We start from the raw sequence: 25,319 nt of genomic DNA, 5'->3' as shown, positions 1-25,319 counted from the left end.
GTTTTGTTTTTTAGAGGGGAAGAAACTTGGGAACATTGGGTTAAACGGAAAAAAAGCAAGCTGGGGAAGAACGTATTGAGTGTGCAGTATTTTATACAGAGGTTTAAAATGCTCCAAACAATACCACTTACTGTTCACGACTTGTATATGTCGTAAAAGCCCGGAGGCACCTTGGTCTGGACCTGCGCCGTTCCCACGGGGTTACCTCTATGGCAGGGGGCATTCTTCGGGCCTCTGGACGCCAGCGTGGACCGCCCACAGCTCTGCGAGGGGACCCTGGAGCCAAGATTGGGCACTGTAGGGGCCCACCTGCTGTTGGGAAGGTGGGGAGAAAGTTCCAGGGTGAGAGTGAGCCCGGAGGCTCCAGGAAACTGGCTTGAAGGCTGGGTTGTCTTTCCCTCCCTTAACTGGTTATATCCCAGCCGCTAGGACGTCCCTGGGGCCCCTCTGTCCCTGCTATCCATTTTCCTGCTGGAATCAGCAGGTGAGGCTGGGGGAGGGCAGCGGGGGGGCCTGTGAAGTCAGCCCTCCGGTCCATCGGGACAGCTGGAGGCCAGAGTTCCTGGGTCCAGAGGAAGCAGGGGGCTCCTGCAAACGTCCAAAGAGTGACCAGGTGCCCCCCGACTGGCAGAAATTTAAAGTCTGATGATGTCAAGTTGCACGGGAAGATCACTGGGCCTCCCTGAGTGGCTTTGGTCTGCGAAGGATATGACGTCAGGGTGGCCGTGAGGAGGAAAACACTGGAACGTGTGTGGTGAGTCACTTCTATGGCCCGGCTATGGCACTCAGAGGGCCCCTAGCAGGGATGAAGTGCTGGCGCTTGACCCTTATTTAAGCCTCCCTATAAGCTAGGAACTCTTAATCTCCCCCGTTTTACAGATGAGAAAGGCGAGGGCCGCGGAGGTTCATCAGCTATACCACACAGGTGCGCACAGCTAAAATGTGGCCAATCTGGGACTCGGGAGTCCCAGCCTCTAGGCCACGCCTCCCACGAGTCCTTGCCCCCGTTTTCCCAGAAGCCACCTTCCTCTGATTTCTTTAGGATCCGGTCCCCAGGACCCAGGAGTCCTGGCCGCCAGCCAGAGGGGCGTGGACGCAGCTGGGACCAGCGGATAAAAACGCCATAATGCACATCTCGGCCCAACTTCACATTCAACAGTGTCACGTCGGTAGCGGGACATCAGCCACGGAGGGAGTGCTTCTACCCCAGAAAGTGCCATGTGCAACCATCTGGGGCTTTCGTTTCCCCAGAAAGCCTGCTGTTGAGCAGTTCCCAGCCCACTGCTCTTCCAGCGCCGGCGTGTCCCCGCTCCCCAGGCCAGGAGCCTCCGCCACAGCGGCGCAGGGAGCCCCGGACACCTGAGGAGGCTCGTGACCGGACACGAGGCCGTGGCCGGGGCGTCCCCACATGTCCGGGCCGCACTGGGCTGGCCCCGGCCCTGGACTCCTGGTGTCCATACCGAGGCCTCTGGCCCTGGCCTGGAGCGTGGGGTCGAGTCTCGCGCAACCTCGAAAGGGAGAGCCCCAGGTTCCCAGCCCCACGGGAACCAGGGCAGGAGCACACGCCCTGAAGTCACACTTCTGTGGTTCACATTCAAGTTCTGTCGGTGTGAACCAAGCGAGCTACAGTCTCCTCAGCCTCAGTTTCCTCGTCTGTAAAAGAGGGCTAAGGGAGTTCGTGCCTCGTTAGGGTGTCATAAAAGTAAGCAAGCTGTGCCTATAAAAGAGCAGAGTGCTCGGTAGGTCAGATGTGTCCTTGCTGTTGTCATTCTTAGCGATTCCCTACCCCACAGGGCGGTTTGTCAGGGGAAAGGAGCGGACGCCCATGCTCAGCGTGGGGTCTGCATACAGCAGGTGCTCCACTAACGGGGCCTGTCGTTTCTGCCAGGGCCGAGATAGGTCGGTGCCTCAGACCTGGGCGGGGGCGACTCCCCTTCAGCCCGCCCGGCCATTCCCGCCACCAGGGGGCGCCCCAGGCCCGCCCGCGGCACCGCCCCCTCACCTGTGCGGGCCTGGCACCTGGCGCCGCCTCCGGAAGAGGGGATCGGGGACCGCGGGGACCTCGGAGGGAGCCGGAGTCGGCGGGTAGGAGCCTAGGGGCGCCGGACACGGGCGCCCTTCGAGTTTCGGGCGGGAAGGGCCGGGGAGCGGGGGTGGCGGGTGGCGGGTGCCGAGTCCTGGGGTCGGCAAGCGGGGGCACGGCAAGGGGGAAGGTGGCCGCCTCGGGCCGGGGGGTCGAGGAGCCGGGGGGGGGGGGGGGGCCCACACGCCCGGGCCGACGTGCTAGACACCAGCTCGATGCGCGGAGGCGGGAGGAGGAGGGACGCTCCCGGGTCTCCAGAGCGGGGTCGCGCCCACAGGGGCCTCGTCACGGAGACCCCGGTCCCGGTCGTCGCTGCGCTGGGACGACGGCGACTACTGGGTCCGCGGTAGGGCTGGGCTTGGACACCTGGAGAGGAGAGAAGAGGAGGGGGCGGGGTGCTTGTGTGTGTGTGTGTGTGTGTGTGTGTGTGTGTAGGGAGTGGGGCCCCCCAGAGGGCTGGAGGTGGGGAGGGTGCCAGCCAAGCCTGGTGTGCCTTCGCATGAAGCCCCTGAACCGCCGGCCCTGGGCCGCCCTAGGAGAGCGCACCAGGCTCCCATCCCCAGGGGCGGGCGGGAAGTAAACAGAAACCTGGAGCGGCAGGGCCTCCGTCCGCCGGCACAACCTGTACCTTGCCCGCCCCGGCCTGACCCCCGCGCCCTGGGAAGCGCGCCAACACTCTCCAATGGGCACCGGGTCTGGGCACGGGGACTCGAGACACCATGGATCTCGAGAAGATAGGAGAACGAGGCCTGGGCTACCTCGTGGGAGGGCTGGGGGCTGGGGAGGGCATCTGAGCCCCAAGCTGCTGAGGACCTGGGGCTTCTAGAAGAGGAGGAGGAGGCTGGATTTCTTGGGGCAAAGTGGTCAGGAGACGTAAATTCCCAAGGGCCCTGTATTCTTGGGAGGGGAAGGGGCTGAACTCAGCCTTGAGTCCTGAGTCTCTGAGAACTTGGTTTCTGGGAGGAGGTTCCCTGCGGGTGAGGGGCCGGGAGACAGAACAGCTAAGGTCTGGGAAGAGGGGGGCAGTAACTCCGGGTGACCTGCGGTCCCGGAGCACGGGGGCAAGGCCACCTGGGGGCAGAGGATGTCTGCAGTTCACTTCCTTGTGCTCCCTGCCTCAGTTTACCCTGGGGACAGTAACGGAGGGGTGGCCAAGACACAGATCATTAACCCTTCAGGCCCAGGGAGGCCCCGGCTGCAGGATTGAGAGGCCAGATCTTGACCAGCAGGGGGCAGGCGCCATCGGGCTGCAGAGTAGAGCGTCCTGCAGCCACCTGTGCCCACTGAGCCACCTGTGCCCGCTGACCTGTGCCCACAGATGCCGAAGGCACCATGAGCTCCCCGGAAGGGCCAAGCTTCCCGTCGGGGCTGCTCTCGGGGGGCGCCTCCCCCAGTGGCGACGAAGGCTTCTTCCCCTTTGTGCTGGAGCGGCGGGACTCATTCCTGGGAGGGGGCCCAGGGCCCGAGGAGCCCGAGGACCTGGCTTTGCAGCTGCAGCAGAAGGAGAAGGATGCTGCTGGCCGCGGAGCTCGGCAAGATGCTTCTGGAACGCAACGAGGAGCTACAGCGGCAGCTGGAGACATGAGCGCCCAGCACTCGGAGCGTGAGGAAGTGAGCCGGCGGGGGGGCAGGGGTGGACGGCAGGAGCTTCTAGGGGGGTGGGCAGGTGGCAGGCAGGCGGGCAGGGGGAGGAAAGCCCGGCGAGGGTCTGTCTCCGGGACAACGGTCCAGTGCTGAGCCCCGTGCTCCTGGCCCGGCTCTCCAGTGGTGAGGGACGTGGGCTCTGGACACGTCAAGATCTGGGTTCAGACCTCTGCTTGGCTGTGTGATCCCGGGCGAGCCACTGGCCGTCTCTGAATCTGGGGTCCGGCTTCTCAGCGGGACGGCACGACCCCTCCAGCAGCTCAGGGGCAGCCCCTCCCGGCCTGGCTCTGGGCTAAGCACCTTCCATACGTCGTCTTGGTCCATTCTCACCTAACCCTGTGAGGCAGGACAGTTCCTCCCTCCGCCCAGGCTGTCCTCAGCCACAGTCTCATTTTGGGGGGGGGGGGGTCACACGGGGCCCACTGAGCGCCCCGGACGCCACTGACCCCGGCATCCACAACGCCCCAACCACTGCCCCGAGACGGGCCTGGGGCGCTTCTGCCCCTCCCCTCTTCCCCGGGCCACCTCACGGGCATCTCGACGTAAGTGGCACTCTTGACCCCTGCGCTCCTCACCCCAGCTTCCCGTGTCAGGACCAGAGCGTGAGCCGCGCACGACCCCCTCCTCCCGCGTGTGCATGCCCTGGTGACCTTTCCTCTCAACTAGGCTCTGAATCCGCCCACCTCCCGGCGTCTCTGCAGCCTCCAAGCTGGCCGCGGCCAACATCCGCTCTGCCCCAGACCCGCGGCCGCCCCCTCAGCGTCCCCAGCTTCCGCTCTTGCCCCCCTGGAGCCCATTCTCCATGCTCCACTCCGGGGCAGGCAGAGGGGTCTTCAGGTTGCAAACCGGGTCGTTTCGGTCCTTACCCCAAATCTCCCGACAGCCCCCCGTCACACTTGGGATGACGCGGAAAGTCCTCACCCGGGCCGAGAGTCCCCACGTGCAGGCCTGCCGGACCTCAGCTCGCTGGGCGCACCGCCTCCTGCCGTAGGGCCCCTTTTCGTTTTCTCGAGTAACCCGCGCGTGCCTCGGGGCCTTTGCACCTGCCGCTCCTGGAGCAGCCCTCTTCCCCCGTGCCCCTTAGGCCTCAGTTCAAACACCCACTTGTACCCCCAGCTACCCGCTCTTCCTCTCCAGGGTTCCTTTAGCGCTCACGGTCCCTCTGAAATTACCCAGTTCAAGAGCATGTCCGTTTGCCTGGACTCTCCAGACTCTAAGCTGCTGGAGGTGGGGATGGGTGGTCTCACTCCCCGCAGACAGCCAGACCCCACGACGGGAGGAGTCAGCAATATCGGACGGATGGCTGCTTGACCGGAACTTGGGGAGGCGAAGGAAACTGTCTGACCACAAAGCAGCAGCAGAGCGGGCGCCAGCCAGGACAACCGGACCCCGAAGCTGGGGATCGATCCTAGAGCCATGTTGCCCCCGTGGCATTTGGCTAAGGGCTTGGCTGCTGGGTTGGAATCCCTGCCTCACTAATTTGCTGGGTGTCCTTGGGCAAGGCGTTTCACCTTCTGAGCCCCAGGTTCCCAAAGACAAAATCAGCACATTAACAATCTGCCTCTAGCGGTAAATGAGAAGCGCCAGGAACGTGCTCGCCCAGGACCTGGCAGGCAGGACACCTGCTAATAATTGTAGCAGCTGTACGGTTAGCATCACCTTCCTGCTTTGGGAGTTTATGGAGAGTGGGGACCAGAGGCCGGCCGCCCAGTTTGCCTGCCTCCCCAAGCTGGGCACCCAGGTGTGCCAAGAGCGTCCCCCTGCTGGTTGGACAGGTTTGGGGAAGGGCACGCAGAGGCACGGGGCCCAGGCGGGGCCGGCCAGGGTTAATTAGAGGGAGCTGGAGGAGAGGGGCTGAGCGGAGACCGAGCAGAGGCCGAACCTCCACGGCCCCTGGGACATCGGTTCGCGAGGCCATGGGCCGGGGCTTAAATTCTGCCAGACTCAGGCGCCAGAAACGGCGCCTGCGGCCTCGGGTCCAGAAGCCCAGGCAGCAGCCGGAGGTGAGTGGGCACCGGGGCCCCCCCCCCACTGCACTCCAGGCCCGGCTGGGCTCCTCCGGCCTGGCCTGGGAACCTCTCCACCTCCCCTCCCCGCCCAGGCTCTGGTTGTCACCCTGCCTGCCTCTCCCTCTTGCCTCCATACCTGTCTCAGCTCAGCCCCGCTCCGATGCGCCCCTGGCTGTGTCCACTCGGGCCTCACCTGACTCTCTGTCCGGCCCCCACAGCGGCTGCAGCAGGAGAATCACGAGCTCCGCCGGGGCCTGGCAGCCCGGGGAGCCGAATGGGAAGCCAGGGCGGTGGAGCTGGAGGGGGACGTGGAGGCCCTGCGGGCCCAGCTGGGGGAGCAGCGCTCGGAGCAGCAGGACAGCGGGCGCGAGCGCGCGCAGGCCCTCCGCGAGCTCGGGGAGCAGAACCTCCGGCTGAGCCAGCAGCTGGCCCAGGTGGGAGGACCCCCAGCCCAGGGACCCAGGCAGGGGAGGGCGGGGGAGGGGCGCTGGGCTTGGGGCTAAGGCCTGGGCCCGCTGAGCCCCCCCCTTCTGCCCCCAGGCCTCCCAGACTGAGCAGGAGCTTCAGAGAGAACTGGATGGCCTTCGGGGGCAGTGCCAGTCTCAGGCCCTGGCGGGAGCAGAGCTGAGGACGCGGCTAGAGAGTCTGCAGGGGGAGGTGAGTGCCAGCTGGGGCTGGGGGCTCCCTGGGGCTGGCCGGGCACCTCCCCTCCAGCGCTGAGGTCTTCCCCCAGAACCAGATGCTGCAGAGCCGCCGGCAGGACCTGGAGGCCCAGATCCGAGGCCTGCGTGAGGAGGTGGACAAGGGCCAGGGCAGGCTGCAGGCAACCCACGAGGAGCTGCTGATACTGCGGCGTGAGAGGCGGGAGCATAGCCGGGGGGTGACCAGTGGGGCTGGGGGGGGGGGGTCCATCCTGCTGGGGCACTGGCCACCGCCCGGGGGGCTTCCCGGGAGATGAGCCCAGAGCTGGATCCGGGGGAGCTCCAGAAGCTGGGCCGTGACTGCGTGGGCGTTAGACTACGGCAAGCGGGAGCCTTGGAAGGGCATTGAGCGGGGGTGGTACGCTTTTAGAAGGCAGGAGAGCCTGGCAGCTGGGAGGCCAGGGCAGGGACTGAGGCCAGAGATGATGGGGACTCGGCCCGGGTCTGGGGCAGTGGAGAGGGATGAAAGGAAATGAAAACAGGCAGCGTGGCCTGCTATTTGGGATCTCAGGAGTTTACACTTTGTGGTCCAAAAATGTGGGCTCTTAGCCCCAGGTCCCTTTTTCCTATTGTGGGACGCCCAGCCTCAGTTTGCTTGTCTGTAAGATGGGATGGTTATGGTAGAGAGCCGCCCTGAGGGTGAGGCGCTCAGCACCGCAGCGGCTGAGAAAGATCAATAAACTTTGTTGGTTGACCGCGCTGACGAGTTAGAAGATAGCCCGGTCGGGGGGGGGGCGGGGCTCTACGAGGTGACCCGATGAGGTGGGGCTGGAGGGAGGGTGATGGGAAACTTTAAAGCCGGGGCGCCTGTCCCCGCCCTGCTTTATAGACGAGGAAATGGGTACCTGCCGAGGAGAACTGAGCGGCCCAAGGCCGCCCAGCGATCCGGGCGTGGGATCCGGATCCAGCAGCTGGAGCGCGCCGACGCGCGGGGCTGCCTGGCTTTGGGTGGCGCACCGGCGCCCCCTGTGGGCCGGCTGCGGGAAGAGGGCTCCGGGCGCGCCTCGGTGACCGCCTTCTTTCTGTCCCTGCTCAGCTGGAACGCGCGCGCTCCGAGGCCGGGGAGGCACTGAGCGCGCTGCGGAGGCTGCAGAGGCGCGTGTCCGAGCTGGAGGAGGAGTCGCGTCTGCAGGACGCCGACGTGTCGGGAGCCTCGCTGCAGTCGGAACTTGCCCATAGCCTCGACAGCGACCAGGACCGGAAGGCAGACGGACACCGAGACGCCCGGGTGAGCCCGCGGTCCGCTAACCCCCACGCTCCATGCAGACTCTGCCCCCCTCCTTTTTCCAGGAGGTCTGACCCCTCACCGACCGACTCCTTTGGCAAACAGGACACCCTGTGCCCTGAGATCCAAGAGGCGCTCAGCCACCAGTCTTCGCCCCAGGAGGAGAGCTTGGAGCCTCCCAAGAAGCGAGCATCCCTGAGCCCAGGGGAGATACTAGAGGAGAAGGAGGCCGAAGTGGCCCGGCTGCAGGATGAGGTGTGTTGGGGGGCGGGGGGAGCATGGTGCTAGATATAGATAGAGTCCCTCCCAAGGCCACTTTCCGTTGCCCATCTACACCTCTGGGCCTTTACCCACGAATCCCCCTCTACCTGCATTGATCTGCATCCCAACAAACTTGCACGCAGGCTTCAAGAGCCAGCCTGTAAGCCACCCCCTCCCGGAAGACTTCTTGGACCGCATCCCCCGCTTAGTCCCACCTCCCAGTGCTTCTCTCAGCATCCTTCCTGCGGGCTCACACCACCCAACCGGCCCCGCTCCGCCCCATCCCGCACCAGCCTGGGGGCTCAGAAGGTTCACCTCCAGCACGGCCCACCGCTGCCCGGAGTGTTTGTGGAGCAGGCAGGGGAGGGCGCAGAGACCTGAACCCCTGGCTGCTGAAGAGCGGGACCTGGGGGGTCAGGGGCCTACCTGTCTCTCCTCACCCTTCCCTGCCCCCAGATGGCGCTGCAGCGGGCCGAGTTGCAGTCCCTCCGCGAGGAGCTGCAAAGGCAGAAGGAGTTGCGGGCGCACGAGGACCCCGAGGAGGCCCTTAGGGGCGCCCTCTCGGATCGAGATGAAGCCGTGAACAAGTGAGCCTCTGCCACCATCCACCACAGCCCCAGTGGGGCTACAGGGCACCCTGGGCCTTCGATACCCCCACGCGTGATAGAATTATTCCCACACCCACCGGGGGCCCTCCGACTTTGTTTTCGGTGTTCGCGGCCCCACCCCAGTCCGGGTCCAGCAGCGCCCCACCACCCCTGCTCGCTGAGGCCCCAGTACCCTCGGGTCCGCTCACTGCCTCTCTTGCCTGCAGGGCCCTGGAACTGTCCCTAGAGCTCAGCCGCGTCTCTCTGGAGCGGGACTCGCTCTCCCGGGAGCTGTTTCGCACTATCCGCCAGAAGGTGGCGCTGACGCAAGAGCTGGAGGCCTGGCAGGTGAGGGGCGGGGCCTGGAGGGGCGGGGCCCGGGGCGGGGCCGGCTCGCTGACGGGGGCTCCTCCCACCCGGCCGCCCGACCCGCAGGACGACATGCAGGTGGTGATCGGCCAGCAGCTGCGCTCGCAACGCCAGAAAGAGCTGAGCGCCACCGAATGTGGCCCGCGCCGCGCCGCGCCGCGCTTCTCCCTGCGCCTGGGCCCTGGGCCCGCCGGCGGCTTCCTGAGCAGCCTCTTCCGAAGGACCTGACGGCCGGGCCCAGGGGGCAGCGCGTGTCCGCTGGCTCGCTTTCCTCTTCTGGCCAATGTAGCAACAGGGCCCCGATCGTCTTCCAGACGGGGCTGGTAGCCTCCCCACTCAGGGAGGCTGGGCAAAGTCACACTGGGAGCAGGGGCCAGCTTTGGGGGTCAGGGGCCCCAGGTGGGTGGCGGCGCAGGTGGGGCAGAGCTGAGTCTTGTATCTATACAGGTCTATATTTTCTAAACACTCTGGGCCTGGCATGTTCCAGGGCAGAGATGGGGGTGGGTATTTATGTATCAAGATCAAACAGAGTAATATATAAAAATCATTACACTGACTTGGCCTCTATTCTTGGGATGAAAATGCATGGAAGAATAGCCTGAAATTTTATTTGGTAAAAAAAAAAAAGGAAAAAAGAAAAAGCACTCCAGATCCCTGGGACAGAGGGGGTGTTGCCAGAGATCAGAAAGACAGGGAGAAGGCACGGTAGCCCAGATTGGTGAAGACATCCACCCGGCAGCTGTTGCCTGCGGCTGTCAGGACCTGGAAGCAAGAGGGGGGGTGACTGGCCTGTCCACACACATGCCCCTTCTCCCCCGCCCCCCGCATAGCCCCCTGCAGGACCCACCTTGCACTCGGGTGCTGCTGGCTGCTGGTTGAGACTGAGGCTGAGCAGCCCTGGGGAGGAGCCAGGCACCTGGGCCTTGAGTTCCCCACTCAGCTGCCACTGGTTGACACAGCGGCCCTGGCCCGCGGACAGAATCTGTGGAGGGCGGAGAGAGGAGTCGGGGGTCAGGACTGGAGAGGGGAACCGGGCACAGGTGGCAGAAGCAAGACAGAGGGCCTCACCAGGTCCTGGTAGAAGGTGACGTGTTTCTGTGGCGCCCGCATGGGGAAAACGGTGGTGGGTGTGGAGGATCGGAGGTGCCAGAGGGTGAGTGCTGGGCCTCCTCCACAGACCTGAGCAGAAAGGCGAGGTGTCCCCAGCCGCCGTGAGCCATAGGCCCTCTGCTGGCAGGGCCCGGAACTGTCACCCCATTCTGGACTTTGCCCTGCTCACCATCCAGTCTGAGTCAGTAGCCAAACAGATCCAACGCCCATTGTGGGGCCTGGAGCACTCCTAGGAGGGAGGAGGAGGGAGAAGGAGATGAAGACACGTGGGATGCCCAGGAAGCGGAGGGGGGACAGGGCATGGGGCACGCCTCACCTCGTGCTTATAAACCTCGATGGTCTGGACTTCCTGGGCTGAGCGCAGGTCTGTGGGGGGTGGGGGGTGGGGGAAGACTCTGAGAAACACCCTGCCCTCCCCCATCTCCCTCACCACCACCTTTCCCTCCAACCTGACACTAACCCCAAAGTCGCACGGTTCCATCTTCACCGCCCGACAGGACCTCGGGGCTCCGCTCCCGCAGCGCCAGGCAGTGGATATAGTCTGTGTGGCCCCGGAGGGCCCGCTGCAGGAAGAGGGCCAGCGTCAGGATATCCAGGAAGACTGCCCCTGCTAGCATCCAGCCCTGACCACCCCAGCTCCAGGGCCCCGCTCACTGTGAAGTTCCCCGTCTCAAGGTCCATGGTGTGCAGCTGACAGTCTCCCCCTGCCAGAATGAGAGAATTCTCCTGTGGAAGAAGGCAGGGTGGAATTGCAAGTTCAATGTAGACCCGGGACAGGGAGAGGGAAAAGGCTTAAAGTCTGGGCCAAGAACAGCGTGGGGTAGAGCTCCAGTCACAAAGGGCTCAGACCTTGGGGACCAGAAGCAAAGCATTGATCTCAGGCACTTCTAGGCTGGTCCTGCGAGAGAGAAAGCGAGGTCAGCTCTGGTGAGCCAGTACCTTCACCCCCAAGTGCCTTCTGCCCACGTGGCCCTAGCTCACCTGTACGGGGGCTGACGTCGCCAGAGCTCCTTACAGCCCTTCATGGAGGGAAACACCGTATGTCAAAGGCTCTCTGGGCCTGGGCAACCCAGCCTTTCCCCAGCTCCACACTCCTTACCTTCTTGAGGATCTCTGCCCAGAGCCAGGCTTTCACCTCCCCATCCCCGGCACTGAGCAGATGTCGATCCGTGGAGACCATGCAGTAGACGGGCCCGTCATGGGCTAGATGGAAATGCAGAACTTGAGTGACGCTGTCCTGTTCCCCTCCTCCATTCCGGGGGGTTCCCTAAGCCAGACTCAATGGCCGCACCCACCTTGGAATGTCACCACGGGCTTCTTACTTTCCTCTTTGGCCTCGGAGCTCAAAGCGGCAGACAGACTGAAGGGAGAGGGGAGGGGGGGCCTGAGAGTCAGAAGCAGGGGCACCAGTCTCGGGGGGGGAACGAGCGCTAGAGCTACTGGGCAGGGGAAGCAGGGGTGAGTACCTGAAGATGGCTATCTGCCCGTAATTGTTGCCAGCTGCCAGGAACTTGCCGCAGGGTGAGACACTCTGGGAGAAAATGGTCATGTGCAGCCGCTGCAGGGCCTGAAACACTTCGATCTGTGGAGAGAGGCTGCATGAAGGCTGCCTGGGACATCTGGGCCGGGGGACTCCAACTCCTTCCTGCTGCCCCTGCCGCCTGTCCGGCCCCCCACTGCCCAGGGATCTGAGGCCTCCTTTGAGGCAACCCACCAAGTGGGTCCCAGGGGTTGCTTCAAGAGGGTGACGAAGTGGGCAGTTGAGGTGGGACGTCTACCAGTACCTTGAGCAAGCACCCAGCCTGGCTTCCAAGGTTCCTCAACTGTCAAATGGAGCTCAAGGAGACTTTGTCACAACTGTCTGAGCTACCGTATCTATAACTTCGCACAGCGCTGCCTCATTAAAAGCGCTTAAAAAGTGGCTCCATTGTCCCAAGACAGAAAAACACACAGACTTCTGATCCCTACTCTCTGGCTTTTTTTTTTTTTTTAATGTTTGTTTATTTTTGAAAGAGAGAGACAGACAGAATGAGAGCAGGGGAAGGGCACAGAGGGAGACACAGAATCCGCAGCAGGCTCCAGGCTCTGAGCTATCAACGCCGAGCCCCAAGAGGGGCTGGAACTCACCAACCGTGAGATCATGACCTGAGCTGAAGTGGGATGTTTAACCCACTACGCCACCCAGGCGCCCCCCCCCCCAGAACTTTCATGTAGGCGCCTAAAGGGTTGCCCGGTTACCTTCCCGCCCGCGGGTCTGGGTCCGAGTCCCGCGCAGAACAGGGCTGAGGGCATGAATCCTTGCCTGCCCCTGCCGAGCCGGGCATGGACTACAAACCCCAGAAGGCACCGCGCATCACGCCCGCCTCACCTGACCCAGAGGTACTGCGTGTGGCACAGCTCGCTCCATCGCGAGAACTACAAATCCCAGAGTGCTCCGCGCGACGCAGCTTCACGAGTCTGGACGTGCCCGCGAGCGGTTCCCCCTCGCGGAGCCGCACAGCCTCAACACGGTTCGTCGGCCCGGCGCTTAGGCGGCCGCCGCGTGTTACCCCGAGCCCCAGGAGCCCAGGGACCGCCGCGAAGATCGCCAACACTAAGGGGCGACCACCGCAGCCCCGCTACGCCAGATCCCCTCCCCCACCCCGCGGAGCAGACCCGCCTTCCAGCCGCGCGTCGCTCGTCCTCCGCGCCTGCGTAGAACCTCGCCGCTGCGCGCGCCTACAGCCACGCCCCCCGTGCTGGACCACGCCCTCTGAGGCTCCGCCCTGTCGCCCGGATCCCACCCTCTGCCCGCAGGACCCCGAACCCAAATGATCCTACAGCAGCCCCTGGAGCGAGGCCCCCCAGGTCGGGCCCAGCGCGACCCACGGGCCGCGTCGGGGACGCCCCGAGGCCAGGACTTGAGGTGTGTGTAGGGGCGCTGGGTGGGCCAGGCCCAGGGGCTCAGGACCTTTGGCTGGAGGCTCTGGAGTGGTCTGCAGGATGACAAGCGGTGGGGCGAGTCGTCAGGGCTTGGGCATAGGCTGAGACTGGGCTGAGAGGTCTGAAGCAGGCTGCTGGATGGCCTGGGAGAGGGGGGTGACTTAGGTGTCAGCTGAGACAGAGGTGGGCTGGGGGCTCCTGGCTTACACTGCAGGCGCAGGAGAGCAGATCCTGGGGATGGGGCGAAGAGGGTGGGGTGCACCTGGTTTTCTTTTCTTCCCAGCTCCCCTCTCCAAGGAGCTGTGCCCATGAGCACCAAGCGGCGCCTGGAGGAGGAGCAGTGAGTTTGGGGACAGGGAGGGACTCCCAACAAGACCTCTGTCACCTTAGGTCCCCATCAGACTGCTGCTCGTGTGAATATCCTAGCCCGCCTGTCTCCCCGTCTCCCCCCAGGGAGCCCCTGCGCAAACAGTTCCTTTCTGAAGAGAACATGGCCACACACTTCTCTCGACTCAGCCTACACAATGACCACCCTTACTGCAGCCCCCGCATGGCTTTCCCATCTCTGCCCCAACTAAGGTAGGCACCATCCACCGTCTGGGCCTTCTGGGAGATCACACCCGATCTTTGGAGCCAGTCTCTAGGCCCTGCCTCATCCTGCTATTTTTAGCTTCTAGCCAACCTCTGTTGTTTCCCATCTTGGCTCCTTGGAAGGTGCTGGCAGCCCACGAGCTCCTGGGGACCTGGACCCGGTGGGAGGTGGCTCTTCCAGACGAGCCTCAGCCCCATGCTGCTATTTCCTTTTCCAGGAGCCCTTGCTCTGAGCTGCTTCTCTGGCGCTACCCTGGGAACCTGATCCCCGAGGCACTCCGGCTGCTGAGGCTAGGGGATGCCCCCACCTCCCACTACCCTGTGACCCAAGCTGGAGAGATAATGGAGCTCTGAGTGCTGGTGGGAAGATCCCTGCCTATCTTCCGTCTTCCCAAAACCGAGAAGACCAGCATCCCCACTAAGGCACCAGCTGTCCTGCTTATTCTCCGGACCAGGCCTCTGGGCCACAGGACCTACCCCCAACAGAGGAGGACACTGAACCCCACGGAGCCCTGGGCCGGGAGGGGCAGGAGGCACCGGAGCATGGGAAGGGAGGCATTCCCCTCCGGAGAACCGAATAAAGATTGCCGAGCAACTGAAGGCGTCAGTCTGGAACCCTGGGGCCTTTGGGAAGGAAGGTGGGAAGACTGGGGTGCTGGATGCTTAGGGTTTCTCAAAAATCTTCCCTGGAAAACGGTCAGGGCCAGGCCAGGTCCTGGCAGGCTGGGCTCAGGCATTGAGAATGTGTGAGTCAGAGCCTCACCCCCGCCCCCGCGGCTGACTCACTCCTCCCTCCAGCTCTGGGAAGTCGGGCTGGGGATCGTGCCACTCTCCAAACCATTTAAAGTTATAGATTTTTTATTAATAAATTCTCCCTCCCCTCCAAACGCTCTCCCCAAAATAAATACTCCCCCCCTCTTTGGGGGTGGGGGGGACAGTGTCTTAGGGCCAGCCCCCCTAGAGGGCCAGCCCCCTAGTGTTAGCAACAGGTCCCTGACCCCCCAGGCAGAGACCCTGTGGTGGAATTTCAGTACATCTGAGTTGGTGGGGCCTCGTGGTGTCTGGCCCTCGGGTCAGCCTGGCCCTCAGGCCCTGGGGGTGGAGGGAGGGACCCTTTGTGCAAATGCTGCGGTTCCTCAGTGTCAGCTGTCTGGTGTGACCCAGCATGGGTCTCCTTTCCTGTCCTGGAGCCAGAGCCAGGGCAGTCAGACACCTTGGAAGCCTCCTCGGAAGCCTGGGCCCAGGCCTCGGGGAGGTGATTCACCAGTGCCCCATCCCTCCACACCCCTGCGGTTGGAAGAGTCTGGCTCTGGCTGTGTGTCGGGTGAGGGGCTGGCTCCAGAATGAATGAATGAATGAATGGATGGATGGATGGATGAATGATGAGTGGGTGGGGCCTCCTGCTTGGCAGGGGCTCTCACTGTCACTGGATCAGTGCCACGCCAGGACAGCCCTCCCCGCCGGTCTCCTCAATGGGGGCTGCAAAACAAGAAGAGGGGTGGTCAAGGGCAGGGGAGACGTCGAGGAGTGATGGGGAGTGTGCGGGCGGGCCTGGCACACTTACTAGTAAACTTCTCTCTCCTGCGGCACCGTCTCCAGACCAAGAAGCCAGAAAGCAGTCCCAGCACGAGGGCTAGGCTCAGAGCGCCCCCCAAGATGGGCCACAGTAGTGGGAAGGAGGCTGGAGGGGAAGCAGCGCCTGGGGGCGGAACTCCAAGTCAGACCTCGCCCCTCTCGGTACTAGCCCCGCCCCCTAGGTCCGAGCCCCAAGCCTTTACCCCACCTTGGCCCCTGCCCTGAACCCACCATTTTCCCACCCACCTCCCACCCACCCCCGCTTCCCGATTAATTCCTCGGATCTGAAGCACTGCACCCCTCTCCGCCCGGGCAATCCTCTCTCCCAGTCTGGGGTCCGCTCGCCTCCGGGCCCCGCCCCCCACTCACAGCCCAGGCAGAAGTCGCTGTGCGGTCGCGCCGGGCACGACGCGCAGTCCATGCACTTGTCGAGGTCCGCGCTCCAGGAGCTGCCGCGAGAGCAGGGGGTGGTGCCTGGGGAGGGGGCCGCGGGTCAGGCTGGGGCGGGGCACGGCTATTCTGGGGGCTGAGGTCAGGGTCTGTCGGCTCGAATAACGTGAGTCACCGGCGCCCTCCCCTCGCATTCCTCACAGGTGACCGCACGACCCGAGGGACTCGGCAGCGCGGGGGAAAGGGGGGCATAGCGCGGGACGCTTGTGGGGGGGGTCAGGTCCCCCCACACAACCCCCCCGCAGCCGGCGGGTGACTCACTCCTGGGCACGGGGCCGAACCCCGGTCCCTCCCCCCACATAGCTGGGCACTGAAGTCACCGGATGGAAGGAGGTACCCCACATGGTATAGGGGGTACAGACCCCCGTGCCCTCGGCACCACCATCCCCCCACCCCGACTCCTCGGTCACTGGGGCTAGACAGAACACGTATTGAACAGGCTGGGGGCGTGCCTTCCCACCGAACCAGACAACCCGCCCTCAAACTTTCTCCCTCCACTTCTGAGTCTGGACTTTTTAGGACAGAAGCACCCCACCCCACCTCACCGCTCCCCCCTCCCCCAGTTGAACGGGGCGGGGGGGGGAAACTGAGGCCTGGCCTGAGGATGAAGTTCAGAGCGGGATGAACCTCTCCTGGCCAGAAGCCCGGTGCCCGGAGACCACCTGACCGGGATCCCCACGTCCGCCCAGTACCGCCCAGATCGGCCCCGTTCTCTGGGTCCCCGGTGCCGGCTCCGCGATCCCCGGCGGGAGGCTCCCCCCGGCCTCCCGCGCAGCCCGGGCCCCGCGCCCGGCGTACCTGGCACTCGCTCCCCGGCCACGGCGCCCAGCAGGGCCAGCCCGAGCCCCAGCGCGAGGAGCCGCGGCAGCGGACGCAGCGGGCCGGAAACCATGGTGCGGGTCCGGCGGCCGCGGCCGTGTGTGCCCGCCGCGCGCGGGCCGGGGCGGACAGCAGCCACTCCGCCTCCACCCCCGCCTTCCGGGGCGGTCCCCTCGGCTCGGCCCGCCCCGCGCGGTCGGCTCCTGGACGCCCCGCCCCGCCCGGCCCGCTGAGGTCAGTCATTCGCTCAACAAACACCGCCTCCTGGCGCGAGCGGCTGGGACCCCCGCAGGGACGCAGCCCTGGCCCGGCCCTCTGGAAGCTGGAGTCCCGGAGACGTGTGCTGGCGGAATCGGACACGGAACAGCCCACCGCAGAGACACCTGCGGCTTTCCTAAGGCCCCCAGGGTATAATAACAACAGAACAATAACAACAACAAAATAATGATAATATTATGTCTTTAGTTTCTACCTTAGGACATAGTTACACGATAAAACGTGGGCTTCTTGCCTCCTTTTAGCCGAGTAGGGAACTGGAGCTTGGGAAGGTGAGGTGAGTTGCCGAGGTCACAGCGCTAGTAAGTAGCGGAGCCAAGAGCCACGCTCCGTTTGGCTCCACGCCCTGTGCCCCGACCCGCTGCGGCCCGACGTTCGCCAGCTGAGGTCCCCGCACCCCGGGCCAGACGCGGGCGCAGCGGCCCCCGGCTCGAGCGACCCCAACTGACGAAGCTGGGATTCGCGCGCCCGCGGAGGTCCGGAATGGGGTCTCTGCCCTCCCCGGGGCGGTGGTCCGGTGACGTCACTGCCTCTTTAAGACCCCCGCCTCCGCCCCCATCCGCACACTCGGCGGTTCCTACGAATCCAGTGGACTTCTTTGCAGGTGAACCTGGGGGAAAGTGCGCGCGTTGGAGGGGAAGAGGCAGACTCCTCGAGGAGTGGGGTGCAGACGGCGTGGGTGGGGGTGCGTGTAGAGAACCTGGGCTGATCTGGCTGCGGCCACCGGGGCACAGCTCCTGGCCGGGGATCTGCACCGAAGCCGCAGAGATCAGGTCCCTCTGCAGCCGCGGAAGGGTTAAACGCCCCTCCCCCTCCCTCGGGACAAAGGCACCGAAACCCGGGCGCCCCTCCCCACCTGCTCTGCTCCCTGGGGCGGGGCTCCCCTCCCCCTCACCTACCGGAACCGACCCTGCTGCTCCCGCCGCCATTAAACCCTCCCCGCAGAGCGCCACTCGGGCTGGGACCTGGCGACCCTTCCTCGGGCAGGACTCAGGAGGGAACTAGGGGTCGAGAGCGGGAGTGGGCGCCCTCGGACCAAGCCGAGTCCGCAGTGTGCGGAAAGAGAAGGGGTCGAGGGCAGAGGTAGGTCTCGGAGGGGAGAGATGCCGGGTGCCTGGGCCGGCGTGGCCCCTGCGCTAACCGGGCCAGAGGCCTGGAGGACTGACAGCGGGTTTGGGAAGAGCGCGGCCAGGTATGGCTGGGCGTGGGCGATGCGAATGAGGAGTGGACGGTCTGTCTGTCCTTGGGCCACACTGCTGGGGCCGGTGCTCAGTTCAGCTCCAAACCGTGCGCGGGAACTTTGGGTAAGGGAGGGCCAGAACAGGACCCTGAACAGAACTGATTCCCCAGCCAGCCACACCACCAAGTGGGATGCGAGGGGGGGCCAGGGCTGCGGCGGAGGAGCTGGTTCACTGGGCGGACTCCAAGGGTTTCAGGTCGTCTTAGGGAAGTTGAGTCCTTCGAGGATGGCATTTGGGGCAAGAACGCACGACAGAATGTCCCCGCCTTGGAGGTATGCCACGGAACCCCTAGGGGAGGGAGGAAGAGCCGGGCCCGGGGCGCAACCGGTAGCCCTGGGGAAGAAGCGCTTTTGGGTGAGAGGGTGGTATTTGTGGTTTTCACTGCTCCTGCCCCTCTGGGGTTTGACTGAGGCTGGACTGGGCCAACTGGGCCAGGCAAGGCCGGGAAGGGTGGGTCACCTGAGACACAAACATGACCACCTGCCTGGGGGGATGGAACCGGGCTGGGGTGAGGAGTTTGTACACTGCTACTGGGTGGTTGGGAGGCAGCTTGGATCTCTAATCGTGATGTTGAAACTGACAGGTTTTGAGCCTGAAACTCATGGCTAGCACCAACCCACCATCTGTGTGCCCTAAGGAAACGGCTGGAAATTGCTGTCTGATAAAATGTAGGAAAAGTGGCTGGGGCCATAGACTAGCATTGGTATGGGCTTTGTGTCTCATGTGCCCTCGAGACAGCCAGGACTGGGTTGCTTACTTTTTCGCTCTTGTAAGTCAACGGCAATCCCAAAGCCGGCGGGAGGTGGGGGGGGGGGGGCGGGGGGGGGAACTGATGCTAAAGCATTAAGTGTTCGTTTTGGCCACGAGAAAATGAGGCTCAGAGAGTGTGCTTTGCCCCTGGTGTACTGATTCCCAGGGTCTGTGTTCCCGGGGGCCACGGCATGTGGCATGAAGAGTTAGCACGGGAACAAAGGGTCTGGACCCGCCTGTCTTAACAGCAGTCTCCTTGCGTCCCCCAACGTAGCTCCTCTCAGCCTCAACCTCGCCATGGCTTCCGCTGGCCTGCAAATCCTGGGGATCATTCTGACGCTGCTCGGCTGGTGAACGCCCTGGTGTCCTGTGCCCTGCCCCTGTGGAAGGTGACCGCCTTCATCGGCAACAGCATCGTGGTGGCCCAGGTGGTGTGGGAGGGGCTGTGGATGTCCTGCGTGGTGCAGAGCACGGGCCAGATGCAGTGCAAGGTGTATGACTCCCTGCTGGCGCTGCCCCAGGACCTGCAGGCCGCCCGCGCCCTCTGCGTCGTCGCCCTCCTGTTGGCTCTGCTCGGGCTGCTGGTCTACCTCGCGGGAGCCAAGTGTACCACCTGCGTGGAGGACAAGGACTCCAAGGCCCGTCTGGTGCTTGTCTCTGGGATCATCTTTGTCATCTCGGGTGTCCTGACCCTTATCCCTGTCTGCTGGACCGCCCACACCATCATCCGGGACTTCTACAACCCTTTGGTGGCCGAGGCCCAAAAGCGGGAGCTGGGGGCCTCCCTCTACCTGGGCTGGGCAGCCTCTGGTCTTTTATTGCTGGGGGGGGGGCTGCTGTGCTGCACATGCCCCTCGGGGGGGGCCCGGGGCTCAAACCATTACATGGCCCGATACTCCGCCTCTGCCGCACATGGCACCTCTCAGGGTCCCTCCGAATACCCCGCTAAGAATTATGTCTAATTCCGGTAGGGGAGCGGGGACTCCCTTGACAGCGGAGTCTGACTTCCTGAGCCGGAGACGTGGGGATGGTGATCCAGACAGCTTTGGGTGGTTTTTTTATCTTTTTTTTTGGGGGGGGGGAGCGGGGGGAGTGGTATTTTTAAAACTCAGTTGGTAACCCGACCAAGAAACTCAGCATCTCTCTTGGGCTCTGCTGCTGGTGCGTCTCACCTTTGGATGATGGAGCCAAGGAGGTGATGCTTCACAGTTTCTGGATCTTTCTCCACCCCGGACATCCCCATGTCGGAGGCCAACCCGCAGCCGCGGGCCAGCGTGAAGGCTGCCTGCCGTTCAGATGCTTGCAGCCTGTCCCCAAGAGTCCCTCCTTAGCGGTGGGTCCTCTGAACCCCCAGGGGCTCCTGAGCCTCAGGTAGCCCCCCTTAGAAGAGCGGGCGGTTTAAGTCACCAAAGAACCACCCACCTCCAAGTGTTCCGACCTCTGGCTCCTCTATCCTGAGTCCTGCCCCAGCTGTGCCCTAGACCACCTTCCCCGCCCCCTCTGGCTCACCTTCAGCCCCTGCACGCTTCTGTCACGCCCCCCTCGCCCCCCACAGTTTTTGTTAAATAAAGCTCGTCTTATTTTGTCGCTTGCCTTGGGTGTTGCTGGGGGGCTGTTGAGAGCCAGCCCGGCAGGGGGAGAAGGTGGGTGCAAGTGGCTCATCTTTCTCACCCTCACACCTCGCGTGGTGAGTGAAGGTGCCCACGGGACACGTCCTGGAGCGGGCCTTGGACTGACAGTCCCAGGAAAGGCCACCCGGTCTTCCCTGCCCGACCACAGATCAGAAGAATCCAAGGTACGAATGCTGTTTATTCCCTACTGGCAGGGGGGAGTGGAGGGTGGGGTGAGGGGCTGGGCCTCCGGGCCTGAACTTCTGGGTGCAGGTGGTGGCCAGCTGGAGGGGACCCGCTCCAGGGCAGGGATCCCCTCCTCATTTTGGAACCAAGGAGCTGCTGCCCTCAGGTGAGGGGCAGGCTCCTGGGGCAGGGTGGCCTCAGGAAGAGGAGTGCCAGCCGGAGTCCTGGACCAGAAGAAGGCAGATTGTGGTGGGAGGTGGGGGCAGGCCAGCGTCGCTCTGCCTGGGTGGAGGAAACAAGAACGCGTGGGCCCCCCCCGCCCCCGCAGCAAAGGGTCTGGACTCTTCGGGCCAGCTGGCCACGCCTCTGGAGCCAGACCTGACTGGAGCTTCTGGAGAGCGGGTTTCGCCAAGGGAAGGGGCTTGACGTCGGGGGGCATAGGGTTGCCACGGGGCATGCGGCACAAGGTCAGGCTCTGAGCAGCGGGCTTCCGGGGACGCTCTCCGCCTCATACGTAGCACTCTGTCCAGCCCGGACGCCACCTGAGCGGGAGGGGATGGAGTAGACCGAGCCTGGGTCCTCGGGGCCGGTCGATCTGGGGTGGGGGGCACGTGCAGCAGAGGAGCCCCCCCGCCCAGCATGAGCAGAGCGGCGGCGGCCCAGCCCACGTAGAGGGAGGCCCCCAGCTCCCGCTTGAGGGCCTCGGCCACCAGGGGGTTGTAGAAGTCCTGGATGATGGCGTGCGCGGTCCAGCAGACCGGGATGAGCACCAGGATGCCCGAGAGGAGGAGGAGGACCCCTGCAGTGAGCACGATGCGGGCCTTGGCACCTTCGTCCTCCACGCAGGTGGTGCACTGGGCCCCCGTGATGGCCACCAGCAGCCCGAGCAGAGCCAACAGGAGGGCGATGACGCAGAGGGCGCGGGCGGCCTGCAGGTCCTGGGGCAGTGCCAGCAGGGAGTCATACACCTTGCACTGCATCTGGCCCGTGCTCTGCACCACGCAGGACATCCACAGCCCCTCCCACACCACCTGGGCCACCACGATGCTGTTGCCGATGAAGGCGGTCACCTTCCACAGGGGCAGGGCACAGGACACCAGGGTGCCCAGCCAGCCCAGCACGGCCAGGGTCATGCCCAGGAGTTCAAGGCCGGCTGACGCATCGTCCCCTCAGGTCTTCTAACCCTAGACGGCCGCTTGACTCACTGGGGTACGTCAGGTGCTGCCGGGTGGGGGTCTCGGTGCCCAGAACGTGGGGAAGTCTGTGTCCTCGGCCAGGACCGTCCTCACATCTGGGGCCTCTTGCAAAGCACCTCTCTGACCCTCACACGCACAAGTCAATCTCACAGTCTCACAGCCCCGCTCAGCGGAGTAGCGGTGTCCCTTCGAGGGGCCCGTGCCCATCAGATGCCCGGCGGACGCTGTGCTCCTGCCACCCTGCAGGCACTCACGTCCCGGCGACCCAGCTGCCGCCCGTCTGACCCGGCTTGCACAGACCCTCCCGACCCACCTTCGGGCTGAAGAGAGCCTTGTCCCTCCGGCAGGCCCAGGTTCACGCCGAGCAGCACACCCGCTGTGGGTGTCACCTGGGGACTCGGGCCGGCTCCCATGACGCCGGCGGGGTTTTGAGGGCCGAGGCAGGGGAGGGGCAGCAAAGCTGAGAGCGGCGAAGCCTGAGCTACAGGGAGTTAGGCGGCGGGGGTGGGGTGGCGAGCCTGGGAGGCGGGACGGAGACCGGGAGCGGGGGATGAAAAGAACATCCGGGCCGGTGGGAACACAGGACAAAGGAAAGGGGAGACTGAGGACCAGCTGGGGAGTAAGGATTGGGGGGGTCCATAAAAGCAACAGGCTCTGCATGAGAAGCGGAGGCTCGGCGGCCTTCCTGAGCCGCCTCCTAACCTCCCCCCAGACACCCCTTCTCGTCGTCTTTGCTCCCTGCGACCCCGTTTCACTCTACGTTGCAAACACGCCCAGATCCCCAGTATCGCACACCCCGCCCCTGTTCCCCTTGCCCGCCGGGGACTCTCAGGAATCCGATCCGTCTCCGGTCTCAGCCCAGCGGCCCTGGCTGCTCCCAAGGGAGGGGCCCCGCCCGCACTGTTCCCCCGGCAACAGGTGCCGGCGCCCAGCTCAGGTGGCATCGCCCAGGCAACGGCCTTAGAAACCCCCCCCCACTTCACCTCAGCTCAGGTGTGCCCTTCCACCCCCCACACTGAACACTGAGGCTCAGCCGAGCTGCTGACGGTCTCTAGTGGCAAAGGATGAAGGTGCTGTTGTGGAGTTGGGGAGGGGCGTGCAGGGGTCTGTGGGTGAAGGGGGATGAGTAGTGGAGACAGGAGCCCAGGATGGGGGTGAAGCCCCAGGACCCCACTCTTTCCTGTGAGGAGCAAGTGATCACTCTGTCAGAGACACCACGGAGGAGGGCGAGGGGACGAAGCCTGCCTCACCGTCTCCAGGAACAACGACCCGTCCTGAAGACCTCCTCGGTGCCTGTGACTTCTCTCGTGGGGGGCAGCCTGGGAGTCAGACTACAGCTCAAATCCTGCCCCCAACTAGGGATAGATTATGGAAGGCCAAGGTCCCTTAACCTCCTTAGGACAAAGACCCTGTGAGAAACCTCACGGAACACCACAAACATGAGCGAGCCCTCGTTTTGGGGGGGTGGTCACGAACTCCCTCAAGCCTCTTCCCGGCTGCTAGGAACTGAGGGAAGAGGAACAGGGGTGGGGAGCCTTCCTTCATACCGTTTTCCTGGGGGGCTGGGAGGACTCTCCAAGGCAGAGCTGGGCCCTCACCTGGGACGGCCTCTCACCTCCACACCTCCTCCTGAGGGCCTTGGCCCGTCTGCCCCACGGGGAGGCACCGTTGACTGCCCGCGGAGGCCGGGAGGGGGGTGCTGGGACCAGGTCCGGATCTAGCAGGGCCAATGGGGGGGGGCAGGCCTGCGAGGCCCCCACTACACCTGGGGGTGGCACGCACTGGGTGCCTCTTCACCTGTTCAGTGGGACTTCATTTAACAAAGGATTTTAACTTCGAGCGGGTGCATCCTGCTTCTGGGGATGGGTTTTAGCATTTTTTAGAAGTTATACTTTCATCAGATCTGCAAAAGGCTCAGTGACGAAAAAAAGCTTGAGAGCCCCTCCCTCTAAAACAGAGACTGAAAGGGGCGCCTGGGTGGCTCAGTCACTTAAGCATCTGACTTCGGCTCAGGTGGTGACCTTGAGGTTTGTGGGTTCAAGCCCAGGGTCGGGCTCTGTGCTGACAGCTCAGAGCCTGGAGCCTGCTTCGGATTCTGTGTCTCCCCCTCTCTCTGCCCCCGCCCCCCCACTCATGCTCTGTCTCTCCCTCTGTCAAAAATAAATAAACATTAATAAAATGGAGACTGAGGCCAGCGCCGATAAGTGGGCCGATGAGTGGGTCTGAAAGGTAGACGCTGGTGGCTAGAGTTTCCTCCACACCCTTGCCTCCCCACAGGTTCAGCTTTTCAGCTGGCTGGAGGGGGGGGGGGGGGTGCTCCTCCCTTGTGAGGGGCCGACTTGGTGGCCAGCTGGACATGGGGGGCAGGGGGGGGGGGGGGGGGGGCAGGTGGCCAGAGCCCCCTGCAGGCTGTGATGGGGCCTGGGGAATCGTGGGTTTGTCCAGCTAATCCAGCCCTGGGGCCCTAGATTTCACAGGGTGGGCGGGGAGGGGTGACTGGTAAGAAGGGGAGGGAGGAGGGTGGCTGAGAAGGACAAATAGAGGCAGGCATTCATGGGCCAAGGAATCCAGCCACACAGGTTCCAGCAGGTGTCAGGATGGCAGCAGCAAGCCCAGGTATCGGAGGGGCCCGGCCACCCTCCGCAGCGCCTGCGTCCCTGGGCAGCCTGGCCGGGGGTCTTTCCGTCCCCTGGGCGCAAGAGACAGCCTCGGCACAGTGAGACCCACCCAGCTCCGGTTTGCCCGAGAGCCCTGCAGTTGGGCCGGCCTCCAGGATCCCCCCCAGTTTCACAGGCAGCTTTAAACCCCTGATGTTGTCACAGGGCCAGTGCGCGGGGGGGGGGGGGGGGGGGAGGGGGGAGCGCTTGCACACACATCATGCCAGAGGTGGCACTGAGGACCCTGATTGTTTAGATCCCAATTCTTCTTGGGCTCGACACGTCAACACTCAAGCACAAAGACCCACACACGGGAGGTGAGTGCTCAGAGGCTGAAGACACCCCCAGACCAATCGGAACCAGACCCGTGGTGGGGGGCCCGGGGAAGCTTCAGCTTCCTCCCACCTAAGTCTACTCTTTCCCCCCTTTGAGAAGACAACGCACCTCCCCCAAGGCCCTCGGGAGGTTAAAAGTGGGACGGTCCTGTCCGAGAGCAGGGAGGGGCCGAGAGGACGCCGGAGGTGGTCGGGGGAACCGCCCGCCCGCAGGAGGGGTGGGCAGCAAGGACGATGCCGGGGAGACCCCGGAAGGCACTTCCCACCCTCAGCCCTCACTCAGGCCGGGTCTTGGGTCCCCAGGTCCACCCGGACTTGGTGGATCCGAGAACCAAAGGGTTAAAGTTGGGGCCCAGCGGGGACTGTAGCTGGGGCCGGAATGTCATTGATATGGAGAGGTGGGGACTCCCTCGGCGCGGTTACCATCTCAAAGGCACTTCATCACATCCACTGGAATCTCCACCCCCACTGCCTCCGCCGGGAAAGAGGTGGGGGAGGGAAAACTGCCCCAATATACTACTGTGGAGGGAAACTGAGGCACGGGGGTGTGTGGCCTGCCCCACTTGCTGCTTCGGTGGGTGGTAGAACTGGGCCCTATCTGTGTTCTCCGGAGGGCGGCGGCGGGGCCGCTCAGGTGGGCGGAAAGACACGCCAGCTTAGAGGGGGGAAGGGCGGGGGGCGGGCTACCTTCAATCCTCACCTCCACCAGGCTTTTGGAGGAA

General features: G+C 64.1%; 6 protein-coding genes across 9 annotated transcripts; 3 read left to right on the top strand and 3 right to left on the bottom strand.

Annotated features, from left to right (window-relative positions):
• The first annotated feature begins 1,996 nt into the window (after positions 1-1,996).
• On the top strand, positions 1,997-9,435 carry BICDL2 (BICD family like cargo adaptor 2). Its single transcript, XM_030300207.1, is given in 12 exon segments — positions 1,997-2,085; positions 3,402-3,594; positions 3,596-3,663; positions 3,666-3,694; positions 5,955-6,170; positions 6,277-6,393; positions 6,470-6,616; positions 7,474-7,665; positions 7,768-7,917; positions 8,380-8,510; positions 8,738-8,858; positions 8,946-9,435. Coding segments are annotated over 11 exon segments (1,512 nt in total). The 5' UTR covers positions 1,997-2,085; positions 3,402-3,415; the 3' UTR covers positions 9,108-9,435.
• A 26-nt stretch (positions 9,436-9,461) lies between these two features.
• On the bottom strand, positions 9,462-12,685 carry THOC6 (THO complex 6). Of its 2 annotated transcripts, none has more exons than XM_030300209.2 (13): positions 12,358-12,685; positions 11,456-11,571; positions 11,285-11,349; positions 11,089-11,192; positions 10,971-11,008; positions 10,839-10,887; positions 10,644-10,715; positions 10,450-10,552; positions 10,306-10,355; positions 10,159-10,218; positions 9,948-10,058; positions 9,727-9,861; positions 9,462-9,641 (listed from the first exon to the last, which is right to left on the bottom strand). In XM_030300209.2, exons 1-13 carry the CDS (start codon positions 12,394-12,396, stop codon positions 9,561-9,563), a joined length of 1,023 nt encoding a protein of 340 aa, XP_030156069.1. In that variant the 5' UTR covers positions 12,397-12,685; the 3' UTR covers positions 9,462-9,560. The 2 variants fall into 2 exon arrangements, with proteins under 2 accessions (XP_030156069.1, XP_030156068.1); XM_030300208.1 differs by lacking the exon at positions 12,358-12,685 and adding an exon at positions 12,228-12,323 and having other exon boundaries at positions 9,466-9,641.
• A 90-nt stretch (positions 12,686-12,775) lies between these two features.
• HCFC1R1 (host cell factor C1 regulator 1) lies at positions 12,776-14,102 on the top strand. Of its 3 annotated transcripts, XM_030300215.1 has the most exons (4): positions 12,776-12,894; positions 13,195-13,251; positions 13,365-13,490; positions 13,721-14,102. In XM_030300215.1, the coding sequence occupies exons 1-4, from the start codon at positions 12,800-12,802 to the stop codon at positions 13,854-13,856; spliced, it is 414 nt and encodes a 137-aa protein (XP_030156075.1). In that variant the 5' UTR covers positions 12,776-12,799; the 3' UTR covers positions 13,857-14,102. The 3 variants fall into 3 exon arrangements, with proteins under 3 accessions (XP_030156075.1, XP_030156076.1, XP_030156074.1); XM_030300216.1 differs by lacking the exon at positions 13,195-13,251; XM_030300214.1 differs by lacking the exon at positions 13,195-13,251 and having other exon boundaries at positions 13,302-13,490.
• Positions 14,103-14,853: 751 nt separating this feature from the next.
• Positions 14,854-16,419, bottom strand: TNFRSF12A (TNF receptor superfamily member 12A). The gene is made up of 4 exons (XM_030300218.1): positions 16,326-16,419; positions 15,447-15,551; positions 15,067-15,201; positions 14,854-14,981 (listed from the first exon to the last, which is right to left on the bottom strand). The coding sequence occupies exons 1-4, from the start codon at positions 16,417-16,419 to the stop codon at positions 14,926-14,928; spliced, it is 390 nt and encodes a 129-aa protein (XP_030156078.1). The 3' UTR covers positions 14,854-14,925.
• A 2,264-nt stretch (positions 16,420-18,683) lies between these two features.
• CLDN6 (claudin 6) lies at positions 18,684-20,142 on the top strand. The gene is given in 2 exon segments (XM_032591554.1): positions 18,684-18,962; positions 18,965-20,142. Coding segments are annotated over 2 exon segments (663 nt in total). The 5' UTR covers positions 18,684-18,910; the 3' UTR covers positions 19,576-20,142.
• Positions 20,143-20,571: 429 nt separating this feature from the next.
• Positions 20,572-22,018, bottom strand: CLDN9 (claudin 9). Its single transcript, XM_032591668.1, is given in 6 exon segments — positions 20,572-20,633; positions 20,924-20,948; positions 20,950-20,973; positions 20,975-21,040; positions 21,042-21,577; positions 21,919-22,018. Coding segments are annotated over 6 exon segments (813 nt in total).
• Positions 22,019-25,319: the final 3,301 nt, after the last annotated feature.

The sequence above is a fragment of the Lynx canadensis genome, chromosome E3, assembly GCF_007474595.2.
Source record: "Lynx canadensis isolate LIC74 chromosome E3, mLynCan4.pri.v2, whole genome shotgun sequence".
Lineage (NCBI taxonomy): Eukaryota > Metazoa > Chordata > Mammalia > Carnivora > Felidae > Lynx > Lynx canadensis.
Note: the sequence above shows the minus strand (reverse complement) of the source record. Positions and strands in the feature narration are given on the sequence as shown.

What these genes read in the sequence shown, in the direction of transcription:
- THOC6 (XM_030300208.1), bottom strand. Translation starts at nt 12,281, where the DNA reads ATGCCCTCAGCCCTGTTCTGCGCGGGACTCGGACCCAGACCCGCGGGC. An exon ending in CTTTGCTTCTGGTCCCCAAG is followed by an intron (nt 10,716 to 10,838) that starts GTCTGAGCCCTT and finishes CTTCTTCCACAG; the next exon opens with GAGAATTCTCTCATTCTGGC. An exon ending in TTGAGACGGGGAACTTCACA is followed by an intron (nt 10,553 to 10,643) that starts GTGAGCGGGGCC and finishes CTCTTCCTGCAG; the next exon opens with CGGGCCCTCCGGGGCCACAC.
- HCFC1R1 (XM_030300214.1), top strand. Translation starts at nt 12,800, where the DNA reads ATGATCCTACAGCAGCCCCTGGAGCGAGGCCCCCCAGGTCGGGCCCAG. An exon ending in CCCCGAGGCCAGGACTTGAG is followed by an intron (nt 12,895 to 13,301) that starts GTGTGTGTAGGG and finishes CTGTCACCTTAG; the next exon opens with GTCCCCATCAGACTGCTGCT. An exon ending in CCATCTCTGCCCCAACTAAG is followed by an intron (nt 13,491 to 13,720) that starts GTAGGCACCATC and finishes TTCCTTTTCCAG; the next exon opens with GAGCCCTTGCTCTGAGCTGC.
- TNFRSF12A (XM_030300218.1), bottom strand. Translation starts at nt 16,419, where the DNA reads ATGGTTTCCGGCCCGCTGCGTCCGCTGCCGCGGCTCCTCGCGCTGGGG. An exon ending in GGCCGGGGAGCGAGTGCCAG is followed by an intron (nt 15,552 to 16,325) that starts GTACGCCGGGCG and finishes CCCCCTCCCCAG; the next exon opens with GCACCACCCCCTGCTCTCGC. An exon ending in CAGGAGAGAGAAGTTTACTA is followed by an intron (nt 14,982 to 15,066) that starts GTAAGTGTGCCA and finishes CTTGTTTTGCAG; the next exon opens with CCCCCATTGAGGAGACCGGC.